General features: G+C 40.4%; 2 protein-coding genes across 6 annotated transcripts in view; one reads left to right on the top strand and one right to left on the bottom strand.

Annotated features, from left to right (window-relative positions):
- Positions 1–12,448, bottom strand: part of CDC123 (cell division cycle 123) — a 32,332-nt gene extending 19,884 nt beyond the window's left edge. The window contains exons 1-6 of the mRNA XM_066182716.1: positions 12,268–12,448; positions 10,330–10,401; positions 8,425–8,479; positions 7,605–7,637; positions 5,098–5,193; positions 4,277–4,383 (exon numbers count right to left, since the gene is read on the bottom strand). Of these exons, the coding sequence (XP_066038813.1) occupies positions 4,277–4,383; positions 5,098–5,193; positions 7,605–7,637; positions 8,425–8,479; positions 10,330–10,401; positions 12,268–12,341 (437 nt within the window). The 5' untranslated portion in view covers positions 12,342–12,448. The remainder of the gene's footprint in view (positions 1–4,276; positions 4,384–5,097; positions 5,194–7,604; positions 7,638–8,424; positions 8,480–10,329; positions 10,402–12,267) is intronic.
- A 6-nt stretch (positions 12,449–12,454) lies between these two features.
- On the top strand, positions 12,455–24,367 carry NUDT5 (nudix hydrolase 5). Of its 5 annotated transcripts, none has more exons than XM_066182719.1 (10): positions 12,455–12,542; positions 17,028–17,117; positions 19,136–19,203; positions 19,999–20,051; positions 20,705–20,812; positions 21,381–21,476; positions 22,438–22,539; positions 22,922–22,948; positions 23,684–23,737; positions 24,026–24,367. In XM_066182719.1, exons 2-10 carry the CDS (start codon positions 17,055–17,057, stop codon positions 24,133–24,135), a joined length of 681 nt encoding a protein of 226 aa, XP_066038816.1. In that variant the 5' UTR covers positions 12,455–12,542; positions 17,028–17,054; the 3' UTR covers positions 24,136–24,367. The 5 variants fall into 5 exon arrangements, with proteins under 5 accessions (XP_066038816.1, XP_066038817.1, XP_066038815.1 ...); XM_066182720.1 differs by having other exon boundaries at positions 12,460–12,547; XM_066182718.1 differs by lacking the exon at positions 12,455–12,542 and adding an exon at positions 12,577–12,897 and having other exon boundaries at positions 22,940–22,948.
- Positions 24,368–24,855: the final 488 nt, after the last annotated feature.

Here is a 24,855-nt window from a genome sequence, read left to right as displayed (position 1 = left end):
TACCAGCTCATTGTAGCATTTATTGCTGAGACCCATCTGAACTCGTGTATTACAGATGGGCTTTTGATCTCTAGAGGCACAATACTAAGTGGGGTGGATTCAACCCACATCCTATTCAGGTTTGCATGCACTTGAAAGAACAATCAGAAAGATGTCAGGAACCCCAAATGAGACATGCCTGGGCTGTATTTTCTGAAGCATCTGAAAATTGTCATATTGAATACTATGGGTGAAGGGATCAAACTCTTTTGCTGTGTTGTGGTCAACAGCTTTTTTACAGAGTAGTATTCAGAAGTCAAGACCAGAAGGATCAAGATGTCTTTATATGTGGCAGCTCAATGTCAAACTCCAAATGCAAATACCTGACCACAGGACACGCTACACAAAGTCATTATGCAGGTCAGTTTTCAACACTGAGAAAAGCAATTTAATAAAGGTTGGCAAGTTTCTCCAGTACCCACCCTGCTAAGAACTCATCTGCAAATCACTGAGATAATTATGAACTATTATGAATATGATGAGAGTTGTACAATTTATTCTGTACCTGATACTTCCCAGCTATTATCTCACAGTTTATTTTAAAACTTTATTAAAAAAAAAAAAAAAAGAAAAAAGGAGAAGCTTTTAACAGCCTTTGAACTGTATCTTTATTCCTTGAATATTAAACCTTGCTGGAACTTTGAGGCTAAAAGAAATAGGAAATTAATGCACCACTCAAAAGAGAATCTTGTACTACACTGTAAATTGCTAGGAAAAATGGGCGAGAGTAAAACCTCAAGGAAAAAAAATCATCATCAAAGGTCTCATTTTTCACATGCTCTCATGTGGAACTGCCTACCTTGAAATAATTTATACTAAAGCCTAAATTAACAGCTCCTGCAAAAAGATACTGGCGTGCTAAGGCACATTCTTCATGATCCAACACTGCCTCCTATGCTCTATTAGGAGAAGGCAGGCTATTATTCCTCCACATCTCAAAAAACTTTGAAACTCCCGTACAGTTTGGAATCCAATATTAAAAGCATTAAGTCTGGCATCAGAAATGTTGTCAGAATGCAAGGGCATTATCACATCATTAGAAGTACTGCTAATATTTCTACCAGTCTCAAGGTGAGCAATCAACCATGTTTTAACAAAACATAGTCCACCCAGTCTCACAATAAGGAAGAAAACTGTATTTTACACCAATACATCCATCAGGGCTATACAGAGCTTTTTGCTCAAAAGAGGAATTTTAATCACTTAACAGAAATGCCAGTTAGAAAGGGTTTTTTTATCACACATAATAAACACTAAATTTCTGAAAGCCTACATTACTGCCTGAAAAATTAACAAGATGCCACCCACAAGATTTTATGAGAATTCAGCTCGGGAAAATACAATGCCGACTTTGAAGCAGAAACAACATCCACTGCATTAATGAGTATATCACTCTGAAGTCTTTGCTACTTGTTTTAAATTAACATGCTGGAAAGGGAATTCATTAGTCTGAACTTCTCAACCAAGGTGTCAGCATCATGAGAATCCAAACTTTTAAAACAGTCAAGGCAATTTATTCATGCTCAGCACATTTGCATTGAGTCCATATTTTTTATTAGTTTGTATTAAAGCATTATTACATGGCTGAAGTTTTCTCGAAACTTGAGATAGTTGAGAATTACAACCAGAGCATTTCCTGACCTGAACAATTTTTAGAGGCAGATAGGAAATGGGAGAGGAAAAAACGGGCAATGGAAGTGGTTTGCCTTAAGTCCTGCATCACTGGCTTAAATTTCTAGGTTAAAACTCAGATCTACAAATTGCCATTGCAGCATGTTTACCATATTAAGACCCACAAAGTAGATACTTAAGTTCATACGGTTGAACAGGACATAAAACAACAACAACAAAAAAAGGGCATCCAGCATTTCAGCTGCTACTTATGCAGGGCAAGAAACTTTTAGACCATACTGAGTATTATTGATGAAGTAGAAGTATAGTGCATTTCTTCCCCCTCCAAGTAGTCCTTCCAAGGGATTTGGATGCATTATGTATGTAATTTTCATTTATTCAGCACTTCAGGTTCTTATGCCAGCTACATTTCTGCTGGCTAAGGACTAGTGAACAGGCAGCTAATCAATAGTATAATTAGGGACGACCACTGTAAAGATTTAGCAATAATCATTGCACTGCTTGAGGACATTCTGTACAAATAACTTTGTAATTTAGAAATACCAAGCAGAGACTGGACAATAATATATGCTTTAATCAAGTATGATATATTCATCAATTACAAGATATACACAGAGCCCAAGGTGATTTCCCACAATCACGTCATAAGCTTTACTTATTTACCACCTTAGTTGTGCCATCTGGTGGTCTTATGACATTGGAAAAGAAGCCTAAATGGGCTGGACCAGTGGAGTTTGAGGTGTTGCCTTTCTGCAAGAGGTTTTTCTCCCACAGCAGGATCAGGAAAAGGGAATGTGCCTGCTATGGGCTGCTCAGGTGAAATCACTGATGGTTCAAGTCAACAGCCCTGCTGTGAAACCTCCCATCACAGCCAGCAGAATGTCCTCACTGCCTCTCCCACCAAGCCAGTGCTGAGTGCAGGGGGTGAAGAGCTGAGGCACTGACTGCAACTGATACAAGATTAAACCAGACAGAAAATGCACTGATTTCAGTATCTGTGAAGGTGGCTGAACCAGTTCATTCTACCATACAAAGAGTTGCCACCCTTGTGATTTGAAAATCAAGTGGCCCTTGCTGAACACTTGCTTGTCTCCGAGACTCACTAGAAAACAGTCAACCAAACAGGAATTCTGCAAGGAGCTCTGGGTACTTTTTGTTGGACCTCTTTATACATGAGGACAGTAAATACAAACTCCATATTATTTAACATTCACAAAGGGATGATGTGTGCAGTTCTTTTCAGCCCCACAAGAATCAGCCCTGAAAGCCACTGCAACAAAAATTTTACTGCTCAGCTCTGTGAGCAAGCCATCCTCCAGACAGCCCACCTCTCATTAGGGGAAACCATGAAAAGCAGCTCCTTGGGAAGGCACCAAAGGCTTCTGAGAATTCACTCACCTCTGACATGTAAACTATAGATTTCTCACCTCCCCCATTCCTCTCTGTGACCTCAGAATCATGAATTTCTCTCTGTGACCCCAGAATCATGAATTCTCATTCTTCACAATTGTTTCCCAAGCCAAACATACTCTCAAACTGTTTTATCACTCCAATATCTTATCCCCTCCTCCTCAGTCTCTTCCCCAGCACCTCCAGACGATGAAAAATCCAACATCAGAATTGGACTTACAGCCTTGCTGTCAACAGCCCCCCTTTTTTTCATGTACCAAAAACTGAGGGATGAGAGTCTCTAATTAGAGTTGCAGGAATAAAAAAGAAGGCAGATGCACAGCATTAATGTAACTGGTTTCACACTTAAAAACCAAAATTTTTATCAAGACATAAGCCACTTGACATGAAACTTATACCTGTTAACCCTCTATAAGGCACCTAGAACAGTGCCTCTGCATTTGACTGAGTCTCCTAAAAATTCCTTTAATGGAAATAAACATTGAATAACTATTGGAAAATAATCTCTCAGATACCAAGCCATGGATTGCCCCTTTTCTTTGAAATTCTGCTTGTCTGGGGGAAAAAAAAAAAAGAAAAAAGTAACCATAGTAACAGAAATATCAACTCCAGTAATCTCATTTTCTTTCAGAAAAATGCTGTATTTTAGAAATGAGTGACATAAATCAATGAGATGCAGGTACTACAGGAGGAAAGTGTTCCTATACAATTAAGTACTCCCTTCATCTGAGCAGATTAAAAACAACCCCAACCACATATATTTTTAATTTTATCTGTAACTGCTGTCCTTAGTCTTCTGGAATGCATTTGTTCCAAGAGCTACAAGAACTTGGGTTCAGAACAAGCTCTAGAAATATGTGAAATAAGTTAGCAGAAGTCTCAAGCATCTTCCAGGCAGCCACACAAACCTCAACAGCTTTAAAATATGAAAAGGACACAGTAAAGTCACACTGTATTACCGTAAGAAGTGGCACCAAAAAGGAGGTTAGCAACAAGTAAACACCAAAAAGGGTGTGAAGGCAAAAAATCTCAAGAATACAACATGACTTGCTCTGGGAAGGTAATCAAAAAAATATGGTCTTAGTCCATAGTGTCAAAGCACACCGGCTGCATGTGCTGCTTTAATGTCTTTCTGGTTGATTTTGGTTTTTTGTGGCTGTGTAGAACTAAGATTATCTGCTGGAAATCTACTTACGGCTGAGTGAGGTCGCGAGTTATGAAGTCTGAACTCTTGAAAAGGAGGAAGATGTCACTGAGAGCTTTACATTTCAGAGAGCTGTTCATTGCTATCCAGTAGGCATCCTAAAGAAACACAGAGATTACCTGAAATACACCTTTGCAGGAGGAACTGCAAACTTCAAGTCTATCTAAATATTATGCAACATTTGAAATACGTGCAGAAAAGTTGGTGGTTTTTTTATTTCGAGGAAAACTTCATCAGTGGTTAAAAGAGACAAAATAGTTATTTTTTTCTTATGAATACTCTGATGAAAGCAGTGCAAATTCATTTGCAAAAGTAAGTTTTTGCCTCATTGCTTCCAGGAATTTTCTTGGAATGCTTGATTGAACACAATGTCCCTTGAGAACACAAAATATTTGGGTGCACTCATCCTTACGGTATACTCAAGAGTACCTAAAATTAACTGGAGGCAAGTTTATTGCCTTTTTTTGAAACTGTGGCACTTTTCATTTTTATACCAGGTAAAGTTTTCAAGAAGAAGAGCCTGCCCATCACACAACCATCTGTGACCAGGATACAGATTTTAGATAGGAAAGTCAGTGCTGCTATGCATCAACCTCCCTAAAAATGCACCATCACACCTAGTAATAGACAAAATATCAGCAAAGTGCTGGATTCCAGTTAGATTAAAGAATCCACTTCACTGATATCTTGTGTATCACTTCTTCCTTCAACAGAACCACTAATCTCTTCTTTCCAAAGCACTGAGAGAAAACAAACATGAAACATTCTGTATGACAACGTCTGTTACAAGTTCTGGGAGTCAGCATTCTTACCCTTGGGGCACTCCAGTTGAGTTTAGGAAAAACACTGCCACCCAAGGAACTTATTGCTTCCTGAACTTTAGCTGTGAACTCGGGAAATTCTGGTGCCTGAACAAAGAACAACAGCAAAAATATAAACTTCAATACATTTAATGGTGAAGTGTTGCCATCTTCTAAATACTATTAGAAATACATATTGCATTAGAAATAAGTCCAAAATCAGTATGAATCCCAGAAACACAGCATACAATAAAATCACTTAAATTAATCACTTTATCAAATCTGTCATTCTTTCAATCAGAGAAAACTGAAAATGCTCCCAGTTCTAACTCTCATTACTAGCTAGTATAGTGAACTTCAGGAGAAAACCCAAAACATCGTAACAGTCACCATGAAATCTGCAACAGCTGGCAAAAATACAAGTCAAATAACCAGAACTTAAATCCTTACCTGTTGGTTTACATGCCATGCTAGATTATTGTATACAAATAAGATCCAGTAATATTTAAACTTCTGAAGAGTGATTTTAGAATTAAACATATCTTTATCAATTCATAGGCAATTTGAGTGACTGGGCTCATTTAAACTCTAGTTTTATAAAATGTTAGTAATACTTTAACTAATTAGGTCTTAAAGTAGCTGCTTAACAATATATTGATTCAAAATAGAGGACACACTGCAAAGGTTGGACTAGAAAATCTTGCCATGTAAAGAACATTGAAAATATAAGATTGAGATTAAAAAAAAAAAAGAAAACAACTCTTCAGGTTGCTCCAAACTCTACCCTGAATGGGGTGCTACAGAAAAATAACAGGTTGCTGACCTTTAAAATAATATGAAAGGATTTGAAGCATATGTCAAAGACTTTTCATGTAACAGGATTTATAGCAAGAAGTATATAGGAACATTATTTCTGCCTATTTTTAAACTCAATTTAAAAGTAACTTCTAGGATAAAGCTAATTGCTGCCTCTTAAACAACAAAACTCTCACAGCCATATAAGTGAAGAAAAAATCTCATACATTCTGGCATCTCCTCACTGCAGCCTCCCAAAATGAAAACACTTAAAAAAACCTTCTCACATTTTAGTGCAGTGACCTAGACTGAACTTCAAGCATTCTGAACCTTTCCTTCATGCATTACCTAGTCTCCATGGGAAACTACACTTGGAAAACTCAAAAAAACCCACTTCTCTAATTTTATTTTTAGACTTTTCAGTCGATTCTAGAAAGTGTAACTGCAAGAAGTAAAACTCTTCATCCACTGCATTCTGATCCAAGCTTCTCTTGTTTTGACAGGAATCAGGAGTCCTACTATATATGTAATACCAGCACACACTAAGCCTCCTTGGGAAAATGTTACCAATGTGTCACTTGATTAACACAAGGGGATAAATATACACACAAGAGGAAAATTCTACAACTGCATAAACAAGCTGGACTCCATCAATCGCTGAATTTTGAATGCCTGGCCTTGTAACCATTAATATTAATGCAAGTTGTTTCAAAACAGAATTTTCGGCCCTTCCACTACCCTCATGAGGAAGCTGTAGATTTACCAAGATACACTAGAGGCATGTGCTCTTCTGACAGGTAAATACCTCTTGATTATGTATTTCCTTATTGTGTTCTACATTATAACAGAACCTGATTCAAAACTCTGGTATTACTTATTTAACATCATTACCATGAGCTTTGCAAACCACATGATGGATCCTAAAATTCTTGTTTTAAGTAATTTCCAATTTAAGGAATCTAGGTTATCAAAGGTTAAATATTTGAACTGAAGATTAATCAGTGTGCACAAATTTGCAATGTATTAGTTTTAAACTCTAGGCTATATAATCTGTGCTAGCAGAAGCACCACTCAAAGCAGGGTTGTGATTATATGGCACCTAATCCAACATGAGCAATTCCACACCCTAATGAACATTAGGGAGCTGAAGGACTGACAAGGGCCCTGAGTATTTTAACTGTGACAGTGGAAGGGCAACAGCAAATTTCAAAAACAGATGTAAGAGAATGTGGAGAGAAAGATCAAGAAAGCCTGGTTTGCATCCATCATGATCTTGATTCCATGTGCAAGGAGACCATAAAGACAGGAAAAGAACAGAGAGATGTACTTAGAAGAAATAATGGCACGTCAAGAGAAGAGCTGTGAAGACTGAGCTGCAGGGGCTTTGTTTCTTCTGCATCCAGTCTGATTAAATAATTTGGAGATACTCAAAGTGGTGAAAATGAAAGACAGCTATATTTAGAGCTGTACTGAAGCTCATTTCCTAGAGTCTAACAAGTGTATGATTGTCAGGGATGAGGAAAAAAGTGTTTTATTTTAGTTAAATAAAATTAAGCCAGTAAAACTTTTTTGACGTTACAGACATCTACACTGCCATCCATCTAAAATGGTCTGAAAAATGTTAAATACAGCAAGAGATATCTCTAACCAGCAACAAGTTTGAATCACAAGGCTGCAGAAAGGAAACTGCTGACAAACCCACACCAGCCTTTTACAGACCTTACCTTAAGTGTTGTAGTGTTCTCATCATCTGACCACTGTTCAAAATAAGAACAAACCAAAGGTTACCAGTTTCCTGAGCCATCCATTATAATTATGAAAACATCAGAATTCATGCAGCCTTTTACAACATGTAGATGAAATCATTGCCCCAGACAGCACAACATCACCATCCTGCAATTATTTTGGCTGTAAAGTAAGACAGGAAAAACAGTGTATACTCAGCAGAACTACTACTCTGAAGTATTGATAAAAAGATACCTGTATATATTTCAATTGTGATTTATATCAGGAAGATGGACATTTCAGACCTCAGTCTTCCCTATCCACAGCTTGTCTCCAGCTATTGCATCCTTAGACCCATGATCCATTAGTTTCACTTTTATTTCTTTTTAATCTCCTTGTTGTGCCTTCTGTCACCTTGTACTTAAGACATTTTTCAGCGTTTTCCCTCTAGAATGGCCTTCTGAGTTATTATGGCCTCAGAAACTTTCACTGTTTCTTGAAGCAACTACTCCAAAAGTACTCCCAATTTTTCAGGGTATGAAACAGCATTAAGTTCAGTTTCAACATTCCCCATTCATTATTACAAATGCAATTATCAAGAAATGAAAAATAAAAAAGTCTTCTGTGAAAGAGCATAGAAGTATTTTAAACTTTCCCTGACTTCACAGCCCAAGTGCTCACATTTCTCTGTTTTTCATGGCAACTACCACATGATAATTATTTCTGTGAAGTACTCTCTGCACCTATAAATTACGCAGAAAAAGTTGTAATTCATATTTTTCTCAATAGACTTGACATTAATTTGCATTTCACACTGACCTGTATCTCCTCTGCATCATCACTCCCCTCCTGAGCATGACTTGGTGGATCTTCTCTAAAACAAAAAATTAACAGGAAAAAAATTAAGCACTGGAGTTTGACTTGACCACATCCATTACATTTCCACAGCATTTCCAGCTCTTGGTGTTAAAATGTTTTCATAAGGAGATTAAACCTCAAAACCCTGTCAGAGAAAAAACAGAGAAGCCAGTACTGAAAACTGAAGACCAAATAGCTGGCATTAGGCCTAGGTCCTACCCTGAACACTCTCCTTTTTCAAATTAGCAGATCAGTTTTTTCTCTAAAACAACATTAACTGAAGCTTTTCAACACCCTGTTAATGATCCTTTTCCAGCTTTACTGTACTCTGACACAAACACAATTTGAACTTTTTTTTTTTTAGTAAGTTCAATTTAAATTACATTTACCTCCATCCTCCCCTTCCAAGTAAAATTTCATAAACCTTGAGTTTCAAATGTTGACCTGTGAATTTCTGGCTCTGAAAAGAAAATGTCCTCACACACTCAGCACACAGACAGAAGAAGATCCTATGGAAAGTGAAGAGTGTAGCAAACAGGGCAAGGTCAAATGAACATCCCTGCCAAAAGACAAGCCAAGTCTCTGCAGACCCTCAATGCACTTCCATAGGGATGAAATCATCAATCCAATGTTTGAGATCTAGAGCTCAGAGAGGGGTGCACTGAAGGTAAGAAGCAATCTTGGCCTTGACTGCAAGAAGATCACAATAACTTACAGCTAAGAAAATTCAGCTCAGAGAAAAAATGGTTTTCAAAAGGAATTTTAACGGCAAACATCTTAAACATGTAATTTAAGTCAATCATACAACTGTCCATTAGCCCATTGAAGACAGCAAAATTGCAGAACACAGCTGTTAAGTCAAACCTTCAATTTCAGCCTTTCTGAGGGCTTATTAAAATAAAGAGCTGCTGCTAAATAAATTGCACAATTCGGCAAAAGCAGGTGACAATATTACTTCTGATCTAAAATGGTTTAAAAACAATTCTAAATTTCTGGATACCCTTTAGTAAGAAAAATAATTCAGAAATTAAAAATTAAACCCTTTCATCTTTACAAGGCATTTAAACAGCTTTAATGTTTATGTAAATTGATACCTGATAAATCAGACCAAGCTCCCTTTCACTCACAGCCTCACTGGTTGCTCTGCAAGGGGCAAACTACCAGTTAGGGAATCCTGGAGTGAGGACTGATTTCTGGGTTTGATCATTAACAAGATGCATGCAGCAACCATTGCACAAGGAAACCACACAGTGAGATCCTAGGCAGAAACAACCATCAAGAGTGTTCTTATCAACTGTTCCTGCCATCTATCCACCTCATTCTTCTCCATCCAAAATCCTGGTGTGAGTGTACATACAGGACATTCAGCTTTGTCATATGCATGGATTACACATATGCAAATGATTATATAAAATGTTACTAATTATTGAGTTTGTATAGAGCTTATTATATTGAGAACTAAGCTCAGGTAATGTCACTTCACTCCTGGACTGGCATGGGATGGGTCAAGCCTGAGAACTGTACACAAGCAGATCCAAAGAACCAAACACAAACTAGAAGCTGAGCATCCCAGAGACTGGTACACCCCTCAAAGAAAAGTGGAGAAAAAAAATGAAAGGCCTGTGTCCACTTGGTCTGGAATGAATTGTAGTTCAGGGATTTCAGGATCTGCTTCAGGCAGCAGCAAATCCAGCTGTACTAACAACAGTCAGCCCATTCACATGCTCACACAGTGTGAGGTTTACTGCAGTCACAATGGTCAAATTTAAAAACTCATTATGCTCAATACAATATGCATATACAAAATGGTGCTGTGAATATAAAATGGCATTAATATTTGGAAGCTGGGGCGAAAACACACTTTACCTTCCAGAAACCACCAGTGTTCCATCATCCAGCAAATATTCTTTCACATTCTCTGGCAGGGGAAGTATAACACTGGAAGAAAAGTGAAAATCTCTTTAATACCTTATTATTACTTCTGTAATAAAGTCCTAGTGGAATGAAAGAGTTTGGTTTTTTTCATAGCACATACCTCAAAAATACTATGTTTTATTCTCTAACATTATGGAAGAAAATTCTCTTTCATCCATCTTATCCCTCACCCAAAAAAGCAATGCCTATTTTCCCCCCTGGGAAGTACAGGACAAAAAATTTTAGATGAAATAAACAAAAAGGCCCCACTCCTTCAAAGCTCTAAGAAATTCCAAGTAAAATTGTGTGCAGCTTGTGAGGAGACAACATGTTGCTCAAACTAAAGGTTTTCCTTCTGAAATTCAAATCAAAATTTGCCTATGCCATCCTAATGTTCCAAAAATGCAAGACTATCACTAAACTTGCCAAAAATAAGCCTGTATTAAACACTAAAAAAGATAAAAGATCAAATGCTTTGATTACTACAGGCATGATGTCAGCACTTTTTGATCCTACAGGGCAGCTATCTCGACTTTCCTGAGCTACTGATAGTTCTTGTAACCATTGCATGACCTGCAGCAGCACCTTAGAAACTGCAGAATTTCCTGTGGCTTCCAGAAATACACAGGAACACCAAGCTGGCCACTTGGGTTGGATCTATTTAGTCACAGTTTAAGTAGAAAGGTAGGAACAGTAGGATTTGGATACTAGGACCAGTGTGGATTTCTTCTGACACTCAGCATGGAGTCCCACCAGAAAAGCAGGAGCACAGGGGTACCTGGCCTGCCCAAAACACTCCCTTGGGATGTAGAGACAAGGCCCCAGCTCCTGGGACTGCAGCTGATGGCTCAATCAATCCTTCAGCACCTCTACCCCAGCTCTGCCCCACACAGGTCCCCTCCATCTCACCCAACCCTGCCCCAACACAAGCTTATTTTCACCCCAGCCCAGCCCCACAGAATCCCAGAATGGGTCAGGTTGGAAGGGACCACAGGGCTCATCCGCTCCCTGCTCAAGCAGGGCCATCCCAGAGCACACAGCTGTGTCCAGAAAGTTCTGGAATATCTCCAGTGAGGGAGACTCCAGAGCCTCTCTGGGCACCTGTTCCAGTGCTTGGTCACTGCACAAGACAGAAGTTCTTCCTCATGCTCAGGTGGAACTTCCAGGGCATCAGTTTCTGCCCTTTGCCTTCTATTGCTGGGCACCACCAAGCAGAGCCTGGTCCTTGCTTTGGCACCCCCTCTTTAGATATTTACATGCATTAATGAAGTCCCCTCTCAGTCATCTCTTTTTCCTTCCAGGACCCGAAGGGAACTTGCAGGAAAGATGGTGCAAGACTATTTACAAGAGCTTGTAAAGCGCTTCCGATTGAGAGTGTTGGTTTAGACAGGTATTAGGAAGAAATTATTTCTTGTGAGGGTGGTGAGGCCCTGGCACAGGCTGCTCAGAGAAACTGTGGCTGCCCCATCCCTGGAGGTGCCCGAGGCCAGGTTGGAAGGAGCTTGGAGCAACCTGGTCTAGAGGAAGGTGTCCTTGCCCATGGCAGGGATCTGGAACCAGATGATCTTTAAGGTCCCTCCTAACCCAAACCATTCTGTAATTCTCGAGGCTGAACAGGCCCAGTTCCCTCAGCTTTTCCAGTCCCTTAATCATGCTCGTAGCCCTGCACTGGACCCGTTCCAGGAGCTCCACGTCCCTCCTGCTCTGAGGAGCTCAAAACCGGACACAGCACTCCAGAAGAGCCTAACCCTGTGAGGGGAGGAGCAGGACACCCTCCCTCGCCCCACACTCCTCCCCAGCCTCACCCCACACCGAACGGGGAGTGGATCCGCCCCCACCCTACGGCCCGCACCGCCTCTCCCAGCGCCCGCCGCCCCTCACCGCCCACACCTGCGGATAGTGACGGCCTTGAAGAGCGGGTACCACACGGAGAACTGGCAGTGCGCCACCTGCTCCTTCTTCATCCTCCTCTTCCTCCTCCTCAGCCCGGCGGTTCCCGGAAGCTCCCGCTCCGCCCGGAACCTCCCGCGCGGCTCCGGGCGCCGCCCGGCGCCATGGCCGGCGCACAGGGCCCGGCTCCGCCCCCGCCGCCCCAGCGCCGCCCGGCGCCGGCCCCGCCGGAGCTCCCGCAGCGCTGCCTCCGCTCTGCCCCGAGCCCAGGAATAGCTGAGTAACGTGTTATCCTTTTAGGTTCTGCTGTCCTCCGCGTGTGCCCTGCATGGAGCTGTTTCATAGCCTCGTAGGGGTTGGAAGGGACCTTAAAGATCATCCTGTTCCAATCACCCACTGCCATGGGCAGGGACGCTTCCCATGAGACCGGGTTGCTCAAGGCTTTGTCCAACCTGGCATCCACAGCTCACTGAGCGATCTGTTCTGGTCTCTCACCGCCCTCACAGTAAACGATTTCTTCCTAATATCTCACCTAAATTTCCCCCCTTTCGATTTGAACCCATTACTCCTTGTCCTCTCACTACAGTTCTGATGAATAGGCCCTCTCCAGCTTCCATGCGGCTCCTTCAGGTACTGGAAGGTGCTCCGAGGTCTCCACACAACCTTCTCCAATTTTCTCAGCCTGTCTTTGTAGGAGAGTTGTTCCAGTCCCCTTGTCAACTTCCTGGCCTCCTTTGGACTTGCTCCAACCTTTCCAAGGCCTTGTTATGTTGGGGACCCAGAAGTGTGCGCAGAGCTCCAGGTGGGCTCTCACAAGGGCAGGGGAGAGGGGCAGAATCTCTGGATGCAGCCCAGGACACCTTTGGCTTTCTGGGCTGTGAGCGCACGTCGTCGCCTCGTGTTAAGTTTTTTATCAACCACTATTCCGTTTTGTTCAGTCCCAAGTGAAGCATTGACAGAGTAGTATGGGGGATTTTAAAGCCCCTTGGTTCATGTTGTGTCTGTGTCTGTGTGTCCCCTGCACGGCGTTGTTCCCATGCGATGTTTCCTCCCGCGCTCTCACCTCTGCACTTTGGGGATGTCCCCCCGAGCTGTGTGATACCTCAGCTGTTGGGAAGTTTGATAACACCTCGGAGCTGCCTCTAACCCTCTGCTGCTGCTGTGAGATAATCCTTGTTTGCTCTGCAGTTACTTTTCCGTGTTTCATTTGGCACTCTGTGGGTCATCAATGCTTCTAGATGCCATGATAAAATTGAATCATCCTCCCCCCTGCTTTTCTCCCTCCCCTCAACTTAATTGCTACTTAATTGATACTTTTTCTAGAATCATAGTGCTGAAGTGCAAGTAACAAGTTTAAAGTGCCTTAGGAGTTTTTAACGATGTGTGTCTTCAGCCTGGGTATCTGAGGTTGCTGTTTGTTAAATCGTGCATGATATGTTGCCAGTGTCTCTTTTACACATTCTTTGTAAGAAAAATCTGTATTTTGTCTGACCTTGACCTTGAGTTTGCCATGGGACCCCCAGTTCTGAGCTTCTATTAAATCTGGTTGCTGTCAGCTGGAATGTGTGTTCGGATCAGAGAATGTGTTCTGAAAAGTGATTTAGGAAAGCTAATCCATCTAAGTATTAATATTGAAGTATAGTTCTGATATATTGACTTCTCTCTTGATCTGATTGACAGACCTCAGTTGGCTTAAGATTTTAACTGCTGAGAAGGATAATTTGGAAACTGTAGAATGGCTGGATGCTGCCTTGAAAGGAAGCCTTTCAAAGAAGGGATAAGCAATGGGAATAAAGTTACATGTTTTATATATGGCATGTGTTTTTCGGGACAGAATTTGATCCCAGTTTGAAATGAATGGAAGAAATAGCATGATTTGCTAGCAGTACCTGTAACTCTGGGCACAAAAACTGCCAGACAAGGTGGAAAACATTTATTTTTCCCCATAATTGATAGTTTGAGGGCTGTTGATTCATGTTAAAGCAACTGATAAATGTGGGCACTTTGACATATTCGTAAGATTGCATTTATAGCTATTAAAAATGTGTATTCTTAGGGCTCATGTAATCCTAAATCAGGTAGCCAGGTTCCTAAGCTGCTGTATCAGCTGCATTTAATTTTTAACTCAAATGAACTCATATTTATATGCAGAGGGAATTTTATGAGATGGAAGAACTGCAAGACAAGGCATGTTCTGAAAGCTAAATAGGCCTTTAGAAATCTCACATTTTAGTGTTAAATTTAATTTTCAGTTGCAGCTAATTTTGTTTATGAACAGAAAATGCTGCCATCCTTGACAGCATGACTAACGTGAGATGCCAGAATTGCAGCCTTCATTTAACCAAACGGCATTTCAGCTTTCTAACAGCAGAAATTCTCACTTCTCTACTGCCAACTGAATCTGGACAGAAATACTGTTTTGGTGGAGCTTTTAAAGATGTCACTATACATAGAGTTACTGCACCCACTTGTGGAGGAGACCCAAACTACAGAAGCTGGGATAGATCAGCGTTCCCCTCTCTTTGAGGTGTTGACCCATTTTAGGATTTAGTGATAATTCAAACCACTGAAACTGTATTTTTTTTGTAGTTGTTTTAAGTAGAAAATCACTGTTGAATCTCTCAGGAGAGAGAAAGCTGTTTTGAAAACAGGTTCTGCCATGAGATGAGGTTCTAGTGTATTTTTTTTCGTGATATAACTGTGGTAATCCACGTTTGAGAAAGATACCCTGATATTTGTGCAGAGGGATTAGTGTGATCAATGGAACAGGATTTCCTGTGAGGGGAGAGTAAAAGAGGATGACTTAGCCCAATCCAAAGACAACTTTAACAAGGCTGTAGTTTTCTCTCTGCTCCTTTGATTTATTTATATTGACAATGCAAAAGGCTCTAATTCTTTCCAAATGTAGGAGGTAAATTTGCTGTAGCTGGGTATGTAAGGTTTTTGTGTTTTCAAAGACATCACACAGAGCCTCCTTTGACTGTTTCTCCTGGGCTGTGCTTCTTTTGCATATGTTTGGTGGAAAGCTTGGTCTTGTATTTGAGAGTCACAGCACGAGGCTATGGCCATTGTCCAGATAAAACTCTTCAGTCCTAAGAGAAGGGAGTTCCAACAATGGGAACGGCTGACTGAACTGCATTGGGATAGAAACTGGAACTGGAAAAGCAACTGAACAGTTTTTCATACAAATAGTGGTAAGGTAGATAATAAAACTGTGTTGTTTTGAAAAGGAGCTTCATTGCTTTAAGAGAATATTATAGAACATATTTTTGAAGGACCAGAATTTGGTTTAACAGGTCAGGGTTTCTTTTCAAGACTGATGTTACATAAAACCAATCTGCACATTTGACCTCTATGACCTACTTCATCAAAAACACTTTCTTACAACTTAAGAAAGAGCCTGCCCTGTGTACAGACCAGGGAAATGGTTTCATGTACTTTAGCTTTACTCCTGCTGATAAACAGAAATATTTAATCCTACCTGTTCCTTTTAACTACTCACAGCAAGTAAATGTCAATCCAGTATGTAAGAAAGCTGATTATTCTCTTAAGGTCTTTGATGTTTCACAAATGTGCAACAGATGTTCCCATAAAATGATAAAGATGAAATAAAAAATGGAAGTGCTAAAGTTGGGTGTGACAGAGAAGGTTTTCACACACTTTGGTACTGTTCATTGCTAGAGACAATGAGCCTTATTAATCCATAGCTGAAGTCATGGAAAGATTCTTTTTGACTTTATGGAAAGTTTGGAATGTTTGTAACCATCAATGCTCTGGATGATTGAGATCTTTAAGATTATCTCATCTCTCCTGGTGTCTGAACTGGTTTGTTTCTTTTCACTGGCTTTTGCTTATGATTCATGATGATGTCCAGGACTTCAGTATTAAGTTAATATCAGAGATGGTTTCCCTGGAATAAGTCTCTGTGCTGAAAGTGCCCTGTAGTTCCACAGTGACACAGGGTCAGTGTCTAATACAATTTTTTATTGCTGCCTGCTGTGTTTAGGCTGGAACTGGTTGGAGGGAGTGCATAATCTCACTTTCCTGGGGATGTGAGCTGAGGCACTGAGGTGCAGGTGCAGAGCCTTGCTTTGGGCATTTTTTAAATAAAATACTGCCTTTTGCATGGTGTTGGGCACATCATTCCCAGCAGGAGACTGGCATGCCATGGTCACACCAGCCCCACGTGCTGCACAGACTTGCAACACATTTGTAGTTTTTTGACCTTGTTTTTTAGTGAAAGGGTTGAGTCATTTACGTGTTTATTTGTGGTGTAAGGTGAAGGTAGGTTGTAGTTCTGATTTTTAATAGTAGATAGTTTTTACCACTGAAGTCCTCTTGGTAGGAGGGGTTTTTTTGTACTTTCACAGGGGAGTGCACATTCCTGTTGTGAAGACACTGTTTACAGAGCATTTCACCCAGATCAGAATGAAACTATTTGAAATGGATTAATTGTATGAGTGTCTGACATTTAAATAGTTAAGAAAAGTGTCTTCAGCCAGCATAGCTACCTGACAGCTGATAGGACTACTAAAACTATGCAACTCAGGGATTTGACCCAAATTTACATTTCTTCTTTGAATTATTCGACTCTGGAATCACTGGGTGGAGCTCAAAACACAAATTGAACTTGCCATCACACGTCCCTGACTTTCTCCAACAAGCTATATTTGTTAATTTTCAGTGCAGAAATGAACCTTTTAACTTTACACTGAAAGCAAATATTGATTTTGTTTCATATATATCTGGACTTTGCACAGGAGGGGAAAACCCTGACATTCCTGAAAATGGCAGCTGAGACATCCACAGAAGTTGCAAAACCAGCTAAACAATTCGTCCTTAAGGAAGAGGTACAGCGTGCTTGGGTTTGATGCTTTTTGTTGTTAAATAACAATTATTTGTAAGTTTGTGAGGGCAGAGTACCAAATGCTAGAGAGGCTGTATGTTCATAAAAACCTGTTCAGTAGACAAAACACTTCTTCCTGATTGTCAGAGAGTTTAGAAACATGTGACGTTCCTCTTTATTGAAATAATTATCCAAATTGTCAGTGAGGAGAGAGAAATCTACAGTGTTGCATTATTTTAAGCTGCTTCTCTTTTTTTTTTAGATTTTGTATCTGTTTCTTATATTGTTTCTTCAGGAGGTTTTTCAATGCTCAGAAATAATGCTGATATCTCTGAGCGACTTTACAACTCGGTGGGTTACAAATCTCAACAACAGTTTTTCAAACAGTCTTCTGGTTTTTAAGGTGGTGAACCACCAAGGGTTGCTTTAACAATTTAGGATTGTACCACATTATATGTTTTCTGAAAGGATTTGAATTTAGATAATTGGTGTTTTAAAGACATCAGTAAGGAAGTAGTAAGAATAATATCAGTCCTAAGAAAGGATTCTGGAGGTATTTCATTCTTATTAGATGCATTTTCACCCTAAACTGCCTATATTTGTTTCTGTTCCCTTTTAAGTGAACTCTTTAAAGTTAATCTTTGGTGTTAAGGCAGGTTTGGCAGTGTCCTGCTCTTGTTAGAACACAAATGTGATTTCTTTTATTTGTTCTTTACGGAATGAACACGCTCCTGTAATTTCTTCCGGGTACAAAGGCACAAGGAAAGAAGAGATTTGTTTGGATTATGTCTTTTTCTCTGGGGCATTATTTTAATTCAAGTATTTCACAAGCATAAAGGATTTAATTTTTATAATCTTTTTGGGTTTTCTATTAAGAGCTGGGCTTTTTGCAGGCAGCATTTTCATTTTATCCTCCTTTAGTTTGGTTTTGTATAGGTTTTTTATGGTTTTCTTCATTCGGTTTGTTGTTGTTTGGGGGTTTTTGTTTGTAGTGTTTTTTAGTTACTCTCTTTTAAAACGATGTGCTCTTTGGTATCACTGGAAATTTATAATTAGATCTTACATATTTTAAGCTATTTACTGTTTTCAACCATTCTGTGGGCTTAATACAGAGAAGTATTTACTTTCTTTCTGCCAGTGGCTGTTATATCAGGAGTGGTTCTGTAACTGTGCAGTAACAGTGTGGTCTGATGCTGGAATATCTTCCATGAAAGTGGGAGCTGGTCTTACTTCATTCTTCCTTTTTCTGGGAAGGCACATTCAGGCTGTTACAAGCAGATGTTTTTTGCCCATGAAAGAAATAGACAAAGCAATAAAAATAACTCATTTTAAAACAAGTTACAGTAAAAGAAGCAAACTGCAGGGCTAGTATCTAGGGATTTTTCTCTTTTAAATGAATTACATAGAAGATGAGGAAACATCATAGGGAAAATAAACTTATTTAGCCCAGGAAAGACATTTGGTCATAGTGTTAATGCCAAGCACTCACTCAGCAGCTCTCAGAATCTTAAAGGCAGGTATATATCACTCTCACAGCTGCAGAAAACATCAGTTACACAAGACCACAGTCTGGGATCAGAAAGGTTTCAGGGTAGTTTGGTTTTCAGTCTTGCATGCTCAGCTTTTGGGCTGTGCTCTTTGCTAAGGGGGCACTCGTGAGCACCACTGTAGCTGAAGTCTGTGCAGCCCAGAGACCCTTTTGCAGCTGATATATTACCCTTGCAAAATCCCACTATAAAATGAGGACTTTGCAGTACATAAAATCCCACTGAATTCATCAAAACTTGGTTATAAAACTCATGTTAAGAAACGCTACTGTCTTGGGGTTATTTTTTTATTCATATTCAAGAATTTAGAGTAGTTTTTTTTCTGTATTAGCAACAGGAATGCTGTTGCACATTCCTGCGTGGTGTTGTGATGCTGAAATTTGTCTTCAAAAGAACCTAAAAATAGTCGTGTTGTTTCTCCCAATTCTTTGGGATTAATTTTATAATGCATATAACAAAGAATTCTTTATTTTAGGTAATCGTAGAAAGACAATGGTTGAAGCTTGCAGAAACAACTTACACTGATCCCTTTGGGAAAACCAGGTAATTGCCTCTGTGGTATTCCAGATTCCCAATTGCACAGACTGGCCCCAGGCTAGAAAACACGAGCATTACAGGCACATCACTCCACATGAGATGAGAGCTATTCATTGGGAGGTTCCTTCAGAGTTCCTGCTGTTCAGAGAAGAGAATCTTACTCCAGCAGATGTGCAAGCATTGGGATTGAATTTAGTTCCCAGATCTCCTGGGCACATTAGACCTGGATTGTGTTGCATTTCCAGTTCTTTTTAAAGATGCTACACAGAAGTTCTAGCTGTGCAACTACTCTGTGACAGAGAGTCCATCCTGTGGCTTTTCTGATTCTTCATTATGGGCTCCTTTTTCTCTGCTGCTGGTGATGGATCTTGCATATTATTGACAAATTAATGTCCTCTTTATGTATGTTATCATTTCAGTCCAATTCTTTTGTACTCTTTAATTTTGCTGTATTTATGTAGGTGTTACAACATGGCTTTAGTTCCCTCCCCTCAATATGTTAGATTCTGTACTGATTGCTTTCTCTAGTGCCTCCCAGTTCATCAGCAGAGTATCCTCTTAAAATTAACAAGATTGGATCTTCTGTGTAACTAAAATTAACTATTTTCTCTCTCCCTCCTTAAGTAGGCAAAAGAAAACTATGCCATAGACATTTTATAGTGCCAGTGTGTGACAAGGCCTGCTTTGGTCTGCTGCTTCTTACAAGACTTCACTGTGTGATGGTACATTTTGCTTAAAATGAAAGTACCAAGGGTAGATGATGGTTTATGTATTCATTTGTTCTTTTCTCTGTTTAAACAGAACTTGGGAAACTGTAAAACGTACTGGCAACAAAAAGGGAGTTACAGCTGATGGTAAGAATTAGTGGCTTTTCCTGTTTGCATTTTTTTTCCCTGTGAAAGTCCTTCTGATAAGCTGACAATGCAGATTTTGAGCTGATCTGTCCCTGAATGAATGAAGATGTGGAACAGGTGGCTTGGCAGAGCTGGCTATACCCCTGAGCTAATGAAATGCTAACTAAAGTGCTGAAGAATCACAACTTTACTGGTGGGAGTGCCTTCCCAAGATCATTGTGTTCACATTAAAATGATGGAGCACTTCCAAAGACATCAGGGGTGCCCTGACACAGTAGCTCACAAACTGGTGACTGGGTCTGCTGTTTGGGTCAAGGGCTCCAGGGGCTCTTTGGGACATGATTTAGGCATGAAGAGTGTAGTAGAGAGTTCCCTACAGAGGCTTTCAAGCAGTTTCTGTAGGCAGGAGAGCCCTTCCCTGAAGTTCAGTCTTGCTTGGTATGTGTGCCTCTGGTTTGCTGGGGAGCTTTGAAGATCTCTCACCATGCATGATATAAAGACCTTAAATTCATCATTCAGGATTCTGGAGCAGGCATCTAAACATTGAATGCTCAGAGTAGCAGTGTGTAGGTTCCTTTCCAGATCTGGCACTCAAATTTCACTTTCTGCTGCACTCACATTCCATGTCCTTGTGTCTCCCGTGGCTGTGGCAGGTGTAGCAGTGATAGCAGTGCTGCAGAGAACCCTGCACTACGACTGCATTGTCCTGGTGAAACAATTCAGGCCCCCAATCAACGGCTACTGCTTGGAATTTCCTGCAGGTAAGTGGCTGAAACACTGGGATGAGTCTCATATGGTTCCGTGTATTTAGATGTGCTTGGAGTGTCAATCTTCATGTATTTTATAGGTTATATATATTTTATAGGTTAGACTTGATGATCTCCAAAGTCTTTTCCAACTTAATTGGTTCTCTGATTCTGTGATCTTAATGAAGCTCTAGCTGGAAAACCGTGCTGAGCTCCACATGCTATTCCAATATAGGAATATTTGATAACAAAAAAAAAAGAAAATAAGCTTGTTTTAGCAGATTGGAGAAAATTCCCTCCACTTCTTTCTCTGAGAGCCAAAGCATTCAGCTTCTTTCCCTCATGAGAACATTATTGTCATTTTTGGGGAAGGCAGCATGATTCTGTAGATAATTGGTTAAGGATGTTGGCAGCAGCGTAATGAATCCGGCGTAATGGAATCCTTCCTAACACTTAGCCCTCTGTATAGACAGAGTAGTGAGGATGTTTCCCCTCTTCCATAAAGCTTTGATTAGATCTCAGGGTGGATATTGCAGTTGAGTGGGAAGCTTTTAATTGTTTTTGTGTATTATGTATCTCCCAGGGCTCATTGAGGAAAATGAGTCAGCAGAAAGTGCTGCGCTTCGAGAGCTGAAGGAAGAAACTGGCTACAAGGGGGAAGTCGTTGAATGTACTCCAGGTCTTTGCTTTTTTTTATTTTTTCCCACCAAAGCTAATTCTGTCTTGATGGCTGCTCTAAATGTCTGAAATGCTCTAAACCAAAGGGAAAATCCAAGCAGCAAAGCTTATGCAGATTAGCAGGGTAGCATCTCATGGCTGTAAAAGTGAAACTTTGGTCCTTGATGTGAATCAGTTGCTGAACTTCTGTCTGAAGTTTGATGTCTGTAGGGTGGAAATTGCTATTAATTAAGATCCTTTACACAAACCTCAATTATTCAAGCTGTGATTTGGCATTTTAGTGTAAAGGTCTAAATTGCTGGACTTCAGTGAACAGCATCTGTGAACTTAGACAAAAAGAGCTGCATGATGCAGAGGTCACCCTTCTGTCAGCCGTGGGGAGCTGACAATACTGGGGTTCACCAGCTGGAAAGAAGAAAGGAGAGTAATTGGAGTAAATTCAGAGATCCTTTGGAGCATGGTTGTTCCAATCCTATGCTCCCTACATTAGATAAAATGAAAGCAAAATGAGGATCATAAATCAAACTCGAGAAGGTAGGTGAGGCAGCTTAGGATTTTGAGGAAATGTCATTGCAGTTGATACTTGTCTCTCAGCTATTGGGTACAACTGCACACTGGGGATTGGGAGAGGTTGGAGACAGGTGATGGCAAAATTAGACTCCAACAGACTGAGGAAGTCTGTAAGGAATACTTTACAGTAAATCTTTAGTCTTTTGAATGGAAAGTAAATTTGGCTGTGAAAACAAGTCTTGCCAGAGATCTATAAAAGAGCTGAGAGTTACAAAAACATTACTTCTGAGAATATGTGAGGACAGAGTTTTCACTATTCTTACAGCACTAATGCCTGCCAAATATATATTCTCCTATTGTATCAGATACATTTCTGTGAAAGCTTTTGTTAAAATGTCAAGGTACCTGACTCCTGCGCTGAAAAATGAACCTCTCCATGTGCTCATTGGCAGCTCTGTGCTTGGACCCAGGAATGTCAAACAGCACAACACACATCGTGAGCGTCATCATTAATGGAGATGAGGCTGAGAACACAAGACCTAAGCAAAACCTTGGTGAGTTTTGTACCATTTATTTGAAAATTTTGAGAAGATAACAAAACAATGGGTTTTAAACACTTAACCCCACCACTGCATCTCTTCTGTCCTAGCTAATTTGGATACTGCACATCCTTCCAATCACATCCTGCAGTCCAGATGAGCAGAGTGTGTCTCTGCTGAACTCACTGGGGAAGCCCAGATGTGAAGTGTCAGCTGTTGGCACACTCAGAATAAAACATTTTGGTGCCAAATTTCAGTGAGGGCCATCAGCACTTGTGAACCTAGATACTGCTCTCAGTTGTAGCTTCACTCTGGAAGTAATTGCAGTATCACTCACAGTCAGCCATCAAATGCTTTTTAATTGTAAACTCTGGTGTATTTCAATCCCTTAACTCAGTACTTTTTTCACTTGCAGATGATGGAGGTACGTAATGTGACTATGGTCTCATTGACAATGAGGTCAAGCATGATTCTTCGTATGGCAAGTTTTACTTAGAAAAAGTCAGTTAAAACTGGTTTTTATTTGTGCTTGGGTAATCTCCTGACCCTAATCAAACGTGCCTGAGGTTGACTTTGGCCTAGATGCAAATTCCTGTGGGGCATCATTGCGTCAATTATCTTTCCCAGTATTGCACCTATAGCACCAGGTATAGTATTTCAGGAAAAAGAGATTACTGACCCTCCCAACAGCTGTAGGTCAAGCCCTAAAGACAAGTAATTCAGAGAGACAGGGGAGGGGTTAACCAGCATAAATTCATCTTGAACAAACCCTTTGAGATGGTTTGGTCTTGAAATGCATCTCCAATCCATTTCTGTACCAGGAAGAGCCAAGCCAGTTTTCTTCAACAGTATATTTTTCATTCTCAAAAGGGAGGTTTCTCTTTTTGGGATTCTTATCCTTCACAGCTACCAGCTACACATTTTTTCCCAGCTGTTTTTCCAGCTTCTTTCAGCCAAACATCTTTTTTAGCAAGCCCAGTCACTTTCTTCCCCCATTTAATTGACCATTTTTGATATATGAAAGCTCAGAACTCTTGGATGGTGATGAGCATTCAGTCAGTTTCTTTCCCATTCTAAATTGCAAGAAACAGAAAACAGATATAAATTTCTCTACTGCTCACTAATTTAAGGATGCGTAAACCCTTTTCTTCTCTCCTAGAATTTGTGGAAGTTGTTTCACTTCCAAAGAATGACCTACTGCAAAGGATTGATGGTAAGAGCTTTCTGACACATTAAATGCACTAACATGAGCTTCAAGAATCCCTTCTCTTCTCAGAGCTTCAAGAATCCCTTCTCTTCTCCTTGTGTCATTTCTCACCCTAGAATATACTGTATGTTAGGCAAAAAGCTGTGAGAGACCTGACCAGGTATGAGAGTTAGTGATAGCATGATTTGTTTGCAGTATCTGGAATCCTACATATCTTCATTTTAGCAAGGACTTACAATTCTGTAAAGGTGAGGTTTTAACAGCATCTCATGATTTTTTTACTTTTATTTTCAGAACTGGTAGCAGAGGAACATCTGGCAGTAGATGCCAGGGTTTATACTTACGCCTTGGCTCTGAAGCGTGCAGCAGAAAAACCGCTCCAAGTTCCTTTTATGAAGTTCTAGAACTGGACAATGAGAAATTTAATTCAAAACTGCCCAAGCTGGATGGCTTCGAAGTACAACTCTTCTTGTAATCAAGGTCCTTTGCTTCACTTGTAGTGCAAAAAAAGTGTTTGTAGTAATGATTCTGGTATTTTTATTTGGAATTATGTAACTGACAAAAAGCATTTTTTCTAACTGCTCTATCAAGCCTTAACAGAACATCCATAATAAAAATACTGGTTAATTTTCAGAATGGCTCATTTCTCACTAGATTCCTCTCTGCACTTAAAATTCAGTATAGGAAAGATGCTTAGGTAACCCTAGCTGGTGTTGTAACCACATGGTTCCAAAGGAGGCAGAGGCAGAAGAGTGAGTGCAGGTCTCTCTCCCTCCCACAGCACTCACACAGCTCTCAACATCTGGAGGGGGAGAGTTCATGGCGGTGTGCACTTCTTTATGATGGGCTAGAAATGATTTCTTTTCTCTAGTGACCAGTGATAGGACCCAAGGGAATGGCTGAAGTTGTGTCAGGGGCAGCTGAAGTTGGATGTTGGGAAAGGGTTCTTCACCCAGAGGGTGGTTGGGCACTGGACCAGGCTCCTCAGGGGAAGTCGCCACAGTCTGAGTTCAAGATGTGTTTGGATAACACTCTTGGGCACATGGTGGGATTCTTGGGATATCCTGCGCAAGGCCAAGTGTTGGACTCAGTCTTGTGGGTCCCTTCCAGCTCAAAAATCACAG

This window comes from Chamaea fasciata, unplaced genomic scaffold (genome assembly GCF_029207755.1).
Source record: "Chamaea fasciata isolate MVZ Bird 193981 ecotype frontalis unplaced genomic scaffold, bChaFas1.0.hap1 SCAF_5, whole genome shotgun sequence".
NCBI classification, from domain to species: Eukaryota; Metazoa; Chordata; class Aves; order Passeriformes; family Sylviidae; genus Chamaea; species Chamaea fasciata.
The sequence above is the reverse complement of the archived record's forward strand: the minus strand, read 5'-3'. Positions and strand labels throughout refer to the sequence as shown.